The sequence below is a fragment of the Oncorhynchus mykiss genome, chromosome 24 (assembly GCF_013265735.2).
Source record: "Oncorhynchus mykiss isolate Arlee chromosome 24, USDA_OmykA_1.1, whole genome shotgun sequence".
NCBI classification, from domain to species: domain Eukaryota; kingdom Metazoa; phylum Chordata; class Actinopteri; order Salmoniformes; family Salmonidae; genus Oncorhynchus; species Oncorhynchus mykiss.
In genome coordinates, this window is record NC_048588.1 from 7,738,381 (window position 1) to 7,749,283 (window position 10,903).

Below are 10,903 nucleotides of genomic sequence, written 5' to 3' on the forward strand. Positions count from 1 at the left end.
TGTGTCTGTTGGGTCGCCATCAATGTGTCCCACTTGTCACCTAGAAATGACTAGACACCAAAACTGAAGCTCTGGAACCTTCATAGCTTTTATTGTTGTTACCGTGAAACCAAAAGGGACACCTTGTGACATCACAATAGGAGAAGATAAAACGCTCACAGCATTTGGAACTATTATGAAAAAATATAATCTCCTTGTGTGTTCATTACAGCAATTATTTTTTGGGGGGGGTAAATCAGTTATGTACATTTGTAAACCAATATTAAAATGTACAACTTTAATGGAGAAAACACTGTATTTCTGTTGTAAACAATGTATTATAAACTGGGTGGTTCGAGCCCTGAATGCTGATTGACTGACAGCCGTGGCATATGAGAATGTACACCACAGGTATGACAAAACATGTATCTTTCCTGCACTAATAACCTCATGGGTTTGTGATATATGCCCTTAGCCGTGGTATATTGGCCATTTACCACACCTCCTCGGGCCTTATTGCTAAATTGTACAACAGTGGTAAAATAGGATTCTTGTCCTCTTGTAGAGAGAAGAATCCTGACTAATGTAATAAGTCATCATCTCTTGCTGTTACCCAACCCGTCCAATCACCAGAAATAACTCAACTGCCTCTGAAATACAGATTTTCTGCGAAAAATAACTTGCAATTTGCTCAAATAAATCACGTCATCACTAACTTGTCCTCCACTATGCCAATTCACCATGGAGTGTTCCTTCAGAGGTTCTGAGCACGTTTCTCATTTCAAGTTGACATGGATCTGACATTTGACCTGAAAGGAGAAAAAAAGAGTTTTTCATCACTCTAAATTATTAAAAAAGGGGACCAGGGTTTGGGTCAATTCCAGGGTTGGAGAATGAAGTGAAATGGAATTGACCCAACCCAGAAGGGTACTGTGTTTTTGGGACAGAGCCGTACCTCATGCCATCGTAGTGTGACTACGGGGAGAGCCAGGTGACAGTGGGGACAGGTGCTGATCTGGTCAACTTCCCCCTCCTGCCTCTTGCCTTGGGCTGAGAACAATGTAGATTTCATAGAACTGGTCAAACGAGGACTGGCCTGCTCCTGTTTGTGGCTGCCATCTTCCTCATCATCATCACCTTTAGACTCCTCTGATGTGTGGTTACACTCCAGCTAGCAGTGGGGGAAGAGAATGGAACAAGTGATTTAAACACTAACCTCTTTCCATGGAGAATGCATTGAGAATACTTGTTTGTCCAGAAGTAGGCTTAATACAGGCACCGGAAGCGGGCAAAACGAGGAGGAGTGATCTGACGACGATGACTTGGGTTCATGCTGTTGAATAAGAACATACCTGATGTTCCGCCATCTCCTCCAATGGGAAGGACCTCATGCAGCTCCTGCAAACCACTGCCGTTCGCCTGCCTGCATCCAGAAAACAGTTTGAATATAACATAACATTGAACACCAGAGTATCAATCTCATCTGACTCTATAGTGATTATGATTTCCCATTTTCCAATGTGTTGAATATTACATATGGCAAATCAACTTAAACTGTAGGGGTTAGCATCACCGTTGGAGGACGGCGGGGAGGGGTTATCGGGAGCATTGAGGTCAGGGCAGATCTGACCATGGTCCGGCTGGTCCCGCAGAGTGATGTAGCGTCCGCAGTCGGAGCAGCGCTCGGTGCGACTGCCACACGCCAAGCTGTGCTCCGCCATGGCCGACAGCGGCAGCTCCACCGGGCAGAACTCACAGCGCTGCAGCCTTGCCTTACACTAGTCCGACAGAGAGAGGAGGGGGGGGGGGGGGTGTGATTCATTCTGTATAACAGTCGTTATTATACACCTGTATCAAATACAGTTTGACTATGACGATCATGTAGAGCACATATGTCAGAGTCAAGGCCCGCGGGCCACATCCGGCCCGCAAGAAGGTTTTTTACGGCCCCTGGGATGATCTTGATTTATTATTAGAACCGGCCCGCAGCAAGCCGGCAGCCCGCAGATCTTTTACACGCACCAATACTACATTTCCCACAATGCAAAGGTGACGCACCGAGCAGTAGGCTGCTTCATTTCAATATTTATTGGCACAGCAGTCGTCAGCATCACAGTAAAATTAACTTTCAGATACCCATCAAAAATGGCAAAACGGAAGGTGGATACTGAGAACCGGGGGTTTCAAACAAGGTGGGAGTCGGAGTATATGTTCACGAAGGTAGCTGGAAAACCTGTGTGTCTTCTGTGTGGAGAAAGTGTGGCGGTACTGAAAGAGTATAATCTGAGACGACATTATGAAACGAAACACGCGGACACACACGCGGACGCAACTGTCAAGGCCAGTTTTATTTTGGCAGAAGAGATCGCTAAATCAGCCCGGCCATTTACGGAGGGGGATTTCATCAAAAACTGCATGATTAAAGTTTGTGACGAAGTTTGCCCAGAAAAAAGGCAACTCTTTTTAAATGTGAGTCTGAGCAGAAACACCATTGCCGAGAGAGTAGACCAGTTGTCCATCAATCTAAAAGAGCAGCTTGTGAAAAAGGGAAAAGATTTTATTGCATATTCCTTGGCTGTGGATGAGAGCACCGACATTTCTGACATTGCCCAGTTGTCAATTTTCATCCGCGGAGTGGACTCCAACCTAAGCGTGACAGAGGAGTTTTTGGCTTTACGTCCTATGCATGGCACAACTACGGGGCATGATTTGTATGAAGAGGTGTCAAGATGTGTAAATGAGATGGAGCTGCCTTGGGAAAAACTCGTGGGTTTGACAACCGACGGAGCACCTGCGATGTGTGGACACAGGAGCGGACTGGTGGCGAAGATACGGGAAAAGATGCAAGAGGAAAACGCGACAGGTGAGCTGACAGCTTATCATTGTATCATACACCAGGAAGCGTTGTGCGGTAAAGCCTTGAAAATGGAGCATGTAATGAGCATCATCACGCGCACAGTTAACTTTATCAGAGCCAAAGGTTTGAATCACCGCCAGTTCAAGGCATTTCTGACGGAGTTAGAAACGGAGCATGGTGATTTGCCTTATCACACAGAGGTGCGATGGCTAAGCCAGGGAAAGGTGCTTCAAAGATGTTTCGAGCTTCGTGAGGAGATTTGTCTGTTCTTGGACAGCAAAGGGAAAGACACAACACAACTCCGAGACGAAATGTTTCTGTGTGAAATGGCTTTTCTGTGTGACATTACGAGTCATCTGAATGCAATAAACTTGCAGCTGCAGGGTCGGGATCGTGTCATCTCTGATATGTACAGTACAGTGAAGGCATTTAAAACCAAACTGACTCTGTGGGAGACGCAGATGCGGAAAGAAAATTTGAGCCACTTTCCCAGCTGCCAGACCATGAAAGAGAAGCTCTCTACCAGTGCGTTCCCGAGCACACAGTTGGCTGATAAAATAGGTATGCTTGCCGCTGACTTTCGACGCCGATTTGCTGACTTTGAAGCACAAAAAAGCAGGTTGGAACTGCTCGGTAACCCATTTGCTGTTGGCGTGGAAAGCTCACCACCAAACCTCCAAATGGAGTTGATTGACCTCCAATGCAATGATGCACTGAGGGCAAAATATGCGGCAGTGGGTGCTGCGGAGTTCGCCCGTTTCCTCCCCGGCACAATGCCCCAGCTGCGCATCCAGGCTGCTCAAACGTTGTCTATGTTTGGCAGCACATACCTGTGTGAACAACTGTTTTCTTTGATGAACCTGAACAAAACATCACACAGAAGTCGACTTACTGCTGAACACCTCCACTCAATTCTGAGGATTTCTTCAGCTCAGAGCCTTACCCCGAACATTGATGAACTTGTGGAAAAGATGGGACACCACCAAGTATCACCCTCAACCTCAAACAAGTGAACATTACTGTGCAATCACATATTTAGAGTTTTTACTCAGTTCAAGTTTAAAAGTTAAAATTTAATATTTGTTTTCACTGCATGTTACTTCTCCTTAAACAAAGTGTTGTTTTTGATTAATAGATTTTTGCACTTTATTTTTTTGTATTTCAATCCAATTATATTTTAAAAATATTTCAGTTGAGTGGATGATAGAAAATTGCTATTATTGTTTTTTCTTTGAAGTAAATTTAGCCCACTTTTGCTAAAATAGAAAATATAGTCTACTGATGGTGCCTTGAATACCGGTTTCTTTCATTTAATGTTCATGTTATGGGGATATTTATATAAAGGAAATTTGTCTTTTGTGTCTGTTGAAAATTAAAGATTACTGACAGAGCCATAAGAAAATATTGCTTTATTTATCTGATCATATTGTAATATATTTGTTAGGTTTTCAGTAGGTTCAATTAGGTTCACTAGACTATATGCGTCATTTAAAAATTTTTCAATGAACATTCGAACAGTCCGGCCCTCGTCTTGTAGCTGATTTTTTTATTTGGCCCTCCGTCCATTTGACTTTGACACCCCTGATGTAGAGGAACTAACTCCTTTTACTGAAACGGCATCATCATGGTGTGTGTGTGTGTGTGGCAATCCCGGTGACCGTTGAATAGTCTCACCTCATGGTCCAGGAGCTGGCAACTCTCCACCTTTTTGTCGCACTTGGTGCACTTCACCTGTGGGAGTGACAGAGCGACAATATATTGAAAATATACAAAAATCGGGGGCCTTGATCCCTCAACATCTACTCAAGTATTTGGAAGTGATCCTGGTTTCATTACAGCAGTGGTTTACCTGGCTGTGCTGGTTCTGATGGTGCTGCTCTAATAGCTCTCTGGGAACCGGCTCATCACAGTCTGGACACAGGCATAGGAACCGCTGGCAGTGGGACTCGTGCAAGGCAAAGTTGGACACAGCCACCTCCTTGTGACTGACAGTTGAACACAAGCACAGAATAAGTGTTAGAGGCGCCACAAGACCACAGGCTTGTGTGTGCAGTGGTTTAAAGTACTTAAGTAAAAATACTTGAAAGTAGTTGTTTTGGGCATCTGTACTTTACTATTTATATTTGACAACTTTTACTTTCACTTCATTCCTAAATAAAATTGTATTTTTTACTCCATACATTTTCCCTGACACCCAAAAGTACTCATTACATTTTGAACGCTTAGCAGGACAAGAAAATTGTCTAATTCACCCACTTATCAACAGAACATCCCTGGTCATCCCTACTGCCTCTGATCTGGCAGACTTACTAAACACAAATGTTGGAGCATGTCCCTGGCTAGCCGTAAATAAAATTAAAAACAGGAAAATTATGCTGTCTAGTTTGCTTTATACGGTATAAGCTATTTATAATTTGACTTTTGATACTTGTGTGTGTGTGTGTGTGTATATATATATTGTTCCCCAGGCCCAGATGTTGATTAAGGCAGCACCCGCACCTCTCTGATTCAGAGGGGTTGGGTTAAATGCAGAAGACACATTTCAGCTGAATTTCCCTTTATATTTTAGCAATTACATTTACTATTGATACTTAAGTATATTTAAAACCAAATACTAATCAAAACTTTTACTCAAGTAGTATTTTACTGAGTGACTGTCACTTGAGTCATTTTCTACCTTGGAACCTTTAATTTTACTCAAGTATGAAAATGTGGTACTTTTGTGGTGTGTGTGTGTTTCATGTATGTTCTGAACAAACTGAACATAGAGCTGAAGAGAATGTCAAGGCCAGCTCTACTGTGGTCTGTGCAAGCATTTTCACTTTCAAAGATTAGGATTTCATGCCATGTATTGGCTGAAATGCCTCAACCTGAAATTATGGTAGCCCAGTCAATATTATTGACAATGTATGTTATTATGAAGTGAACACTCTCAACAAACTATGTCTTTAGAAAAACGAGTAGCCGATGTATATCCTTCAAATTCATGCTGAAGCATATCCACTACTTTGATGGTTTGTTTTGAACTTTTAAAACACTTCTTTTTTTATATTAAAATGTTTAATTGTCTCACCACTGGTCACAGATACGGGTTCTCTCTTCTTCCTTGTCTGCCATCGCGGGATAGATGTAAATTCTAACCCCAAAATAGAAGTAGCTACGCCCAACCTAGCAATTGAAACCAAATTCATTAAGCCCAACTGGTGACATGGGAAATAGCATTGTGAACGTAACGACATTGAGGTCATGTGATCATACGGCAAATTTTCTAAATAAAAGTCCACCTGACGAAATGTTACTTGGCTGTTATAGAACGTTTTTCTGATTTAAAAATCACAAAACAAATATTGTTTAAAGTTACATAAACATACATTTATTGAAAAAATAATCTATATATACGTAACAAAAATATAAATGGAAATGTAAAGTGTTGGTCCCATGTTTCATGAGCTGAAATAAAAGATCCCTGAAATGTTCCATTTGCACAAAAAGCTTATTTCTCTCACAAATTTGTTTGCATCCCTGTTAGTGAGCATTTCTCCTTTGCCAAGACAATTCATTCACCTGACAGGTGTGGCATATCAAGAAGCTAATTTAAACAGCATTACACAGGTGCACCTTGTGGTGGGGACAATAAAAGGACACTAAAATGTGCCGTTTTGACACCACAAATGCCACAAGTTGAGGGAGCGTGCAATTTACACGCCGACTGTAGGAATTTCCACCAGAGCAGTTTCCAGAGAATTGAATGTTAATTTCTCTACCATAAGCCACCGCCGTCATTTTAGAGAATTTGGCAGTATGTCCAACCAGCCTCACAACCGCAGACCACGTGTAACCAGACCAGCTCAGGACCTCCACATCCGGCTTCTTCACCTGCGGAATCGTCTGAGACCAGCCACCCAGACAGCAGATGAAACTGAGGAGTCTTCCTGTCTGTAATAAAGCTGTGGGGAAGTTGTCACCATACAAGAGGGGCATTTTAGTATCCTTAGAACCTCTCCTAATAAAGATCCAGTGTCACACCATAGATTGACCGCATAAAATACTTTTTTCTGCACAAATTTACTGTCACCACTGACGAGCGTTTACATTCTAAACAAACTATGCAAGTATTCGTAGGAAATCACCCAGAGAGCTACCATTCCTTCATCTGGAATAACGTCTTCAAGCACATTGACATCAGATGTTCCGGCTGCACCTGGGCAACACGACTCACAGCCTGAGTGACGCAGACCTGCGTACGCTCGCCAAAAAGACAGAAGGCTACTCTGGGGCCAACATTAGCATACTCATTAGCATACTCATACCAGATGCCCTCATGCAGCCTGTCAGGAAAGTACAGTCAGCCACACACTTCAAAAAGGTCACTTTTACACATGATATAGTGTTTATTTTTTCGTCAACGTGTATTGTGGTTGATATGTACTTTTAAAACAGTATTACAATTTTAAATCCAGAAAGATTGTGCTTTCGTGATCCGTATTAAGTTTTAGAGAGTTAAAAACGGCAAAACTGATCAATTTCACTCAGTGCTTTGAGCAGCGCTCTCCATAGACAGACTGGGGAGAGCAGAGTGCCGGCCCACACTACTGAAGCCAATGTTCGCGGATTAAACGTCTGAGTAAAACGCCACTCACCTTGATTCTTTCTTCCCTGCTACCACTTCAATCATGATGATCTGCCGCTGCTGTGGGAACTGTTCTGACATTCTCATATGCTTTGCTGATTCGAAGTTACTGTTTATTGTCCACTTTCTCTTGTTTTCAAAAACATTTGGAAATTGTTTTGCACGTTATTTTTGTTGGCAAATGAGATTGATTTCTATTCATTGTACTGCCTGTCAGCCATCATTGATTTCTATTCATTGTACTGCCTGTCAGCCATCAACAATCACCCATTCTTCGCAAGCGAATACGCTGACAGGCCAGGAGAAAAAAACTTTGTCCACGTGTGGTTGGATTGGGCCATTTTCCACCGTAACAGTGCAGTAAATGATCAAAATTACGAACCCGCTTTCGATTGGACCCTTTATGCGCTAAAAGTGCGGGGATTGGTCAACATTGCGAGCTCTCGCATAATATGCGCTCGATTGGTTGCTTTTGCATTGAATTATGCGATCGCTGAATCCTGGAGGGATTGATATTAGCTAAAGTAACATCACAGTCAGCATAGCTAATAGAACTAACGCGTTAGCAGGGTTGGGGTGTAACGGATTACCAAAAAACGGTAACTGTAATCCGTTACGTTACCAACAAAAATACTGTAATCAGATTACAGATACTTTTGAAAAACTAGATGGTCACTTCGAGGATTACTTTTAAATTCAGAAAGGATGTTTGCGAAAAAAAAACATTTTACACTTCATTTTTCTCAATGACATTCAAATCAGCATTGAAAAAAGGCGCACATGTAAATTTGTTCCACCTAAACGAGTCTGACTACAAATCAGACCACTATGGTACACCAAATGGGTTTGATGGATCGAGGGAAAAGAGCAGAAATAGGCTTTTGTAGGCTACAGTCCAAGTTATGTCTGAACAATGGTGCGACTGCTGTCGGCATCCAAAGATTATCCAATTTTAATAAACGCTTGGAGGTAAGGATGACAGCAGTGATGTAGTCTACGGAGATCACGTATTATTGATATCTACATAACGAATTGACGTGAATCACACTGCTGCGCTCTCATTTAGCTATTTGCGCCTAGGGATTGTGGTTGCTGTCGATGGCTGTTCACAAGTCTAAATGTGTATTTGAACCCAATAATGGTTGAATTCAAGAGGTTTAAACTGCCTATCAATCATTGTTTTTTAAACTAGTGGACAGCCAGTGACTAATGCGCTCCTGCAACAGCTGCATAGTTCGGATTCCAGCCTATCGAATACAAATAGGGCTTTTATTGCTCAATATAATTCATGCTGATACATTTTTTTTTCTCGATAGGCCTAATGGACACATGCTCAAACGCGCACACTTTTGATATACGTAAAGGGGCAATCTGTAGTTGTTACATCCAATCTTTGGATTTATAAATTGTGACAGTTAATATAAACTCATGAGGCATTTATAAATTATATTCCTCAATAATCAATGGGTGTGTATATATATAATATAACTTATAAATGCCTGAGCTTATATTAACTGTCACACTCCATGAGAACCCAAAATATAAGCTTGTTTTTCTCCAATGTTTGTAAACATTAAATGTAAACGGTAATTGTAATCCGTTACGTTACCAACAAAAGTATTGTAATCAGATTACAGATACTTTTGAAAAACTAGATGGTTTATAGTATAGTCTCATAACATGGTTCGAATCATATGTATCTGAGAGTGGGTACATTTCTTCAGGCCCATCCCTCAGCTTTTTACCAAAACAGAGGTGGGGTGTCCATTTTGTTATTGTTTCAACTGTGGATTTGCCCTTAAAGCAGCTGCATATTGTCAAGATATCAAAGTGTCACCAACAAAAAAGGTTAACAATAGGCCTATAGCAAATGCAACATACACTACCATCAAAAGTTTTATAACACCTACTCATTCAAGGGTTTTTCTTTATTTTTACTATTTCTACATTGTAAAATAATAGTGAAGACATCAAAACTATGAAATAACATATGGAATCACGTAGTAACCCCCCCCCCCCCAAAAAAAAAGTGTTAAACAAATCAAAATATATTTAATTTTTGAGATTCTTCAAATAGCCAGCCTTTGACTTAATGACAGCTTTGCACAGTCTTGGCATTCTCTCAACCAGCTTCATGAGGTAACCTGAAATGCATTTAAAATTGGCCTTGTTTCCACATCGGAGGTATGGCTTTTTGGCCGTAAGTCTTCCGTGAAGGCCACTTCTTACCAGCCTTCTCCGGACACTAGATGGGTGTACCAGGATCCCACTGTTTTCTGACAATTCTGAGCTGATGGCACTGCTGGACATCTTCCGATTGCGAAGGGAAGTAAGCGCGATGTGTCTTTCATCTGCTGCAGTAAGTTTCCTTGGCCGACCACTGTGTCTACGGTCCTCAACGTTGCCCGTTTCTTTGTGCTTCTTCAAAAGAGCTTGGACTGCACATCGGGAAACCCCTGTCTGCCTTGACATCTCTGTCTGGGAGAGACCTTGCTGATGCAGTATAACTACCCTGTGTCTTGTTGCTGGGCTCAGTCTTGCCATGGGGTATGACTGTTCACAGTAAACTGTCTTCAGCAACCTCACCTTGCTAGCTGAGTTCGGCTGTTCCTCGCCCAGTTTTCTTCCTCCAACACAGCTGTTTATGTTTCAGTTAATGATTGTGTTTCAACCTACATATTGAATTGATGATCATTAGCACCTGTTTGGTATAATTGTTTAATCATACACCTGACTATGTTCCTACAAAATCCCTGACTTTGTGCAAGTGTACCTAGATGAATTGATGCTGTTTTGAAGTAGTCACACAAAATATGGATTTTATGTAGATTTTTCTTCTGTTCACTCACTTTGCATTTAGTTAATTGATAAATATTTATTTTGAAACCATTCTTACTTTACAGCATTTTTTTCCCACCTGCCTAAAACTTTTGCACAGTACTGTATGTATACTGTAGCTAAGCAAGTAATACTACGTGTATGTTGTGTATTAACCTGTTAGTAGCCCATGTGCCTTACACTAGTAATTTGGTCCCTTTTCCCCTCTTAATTTCGCCTACTGTTCTGAATTTGTGGTGCACGATATAGCCTGTTTTAGAGAAATGTAATCATTGAATATTGTAAGAGCTTTCATTGTCTGCTTATATGCACCGCTATTTATCCTACGGTTCTGACTTGGTGTACAGGGAGAACAATGTAAGAACGGCCCATGTTCGGAAATCTGTCGCTGTACATTTCAAAAGTGCTGAACCAATAGTTATATTGACGTCCATCCTAACTAGCTCATTAATGTCTTAATCAAATTGCCTCTTATCCGCTTGTCGTTCCCTTATGCCATAGTTTGTATATCTAAATTGTCAGGAACCACATATGTTTTTCAAAAAGGCAGTAAATGAAGCTGAATTAACTGTTTCGCTGCCAGACAAGGCTTCGCTGAT

At 41.4% G+C, this 10,903-nt stretch overlaps 1 protein-coding gene across 2 annotated transcripts; it reads right to left on the bottom strand.

The window, feature by feature from the left end:
- Positions 1-72: 72 nt before the first annotated feature.
- Positions 73-7,751, bottom strand: LOC110503654 (XIAP-associated factor 1). 2 transcript variants are annotated; one of them, XM_036961313.1, is made up of 7 exons: positions 7,477-7,751; positions 4,686-4,821; positions 4,511-4,567; positions 1,553-1,757; positions 1,332-1,402; positions 935-1,150; positions 73-788 (listed from the first exon to the last, which is right to left on the bottom strand). In XM_036961313.1, the coding sequence occupies exons 1-7, from the start codon at positions 7,551-7,553 to the stop codon at positions 756-758; spliced, it is 795 nt and encodes a 264-aa protein (XP_036817208.1). In that variant the 5' UTR covers positions 7,554-7,751; the 3' UTR covers positions 73-755. The 2 variants fall into 2 exon arrangements, with proteins under 2 accessions (XP_036817208.1, XP_021437766.2); XM_021582091.2 differs by lacking the exon at positions 7,477-7,751 and adding an exon at positions 5,910-6,047.
- Positions 7,752-10,903: the final 3,152 nt, after the last annotated feature.

Bases quoted from the DNA above. Each gene is read 5' to 3' on its own strand.
- LOC110503654 (XM_036961313.1), bottom strand. From the start codon at position 7,553: ATGAGAATGTCAGAACAGTTCCCACAGCAGCGGCAGATCATCATGATT. The intron at 4,568-4,685 runs GTAAACCACTGC...TCACTCCCACAG, and splicing joins ATCAGAACCAGCACAGCCAG to GTGAAGTGCACCAAGTGCGA. The intron at 1,403-1,552 runs GTGATGCTAACC...TTCTGGATGCAG, and splicing joins CTCCCCGCCGTCCTCCAACG to GCAGGCGAACGGCAGTGGTT.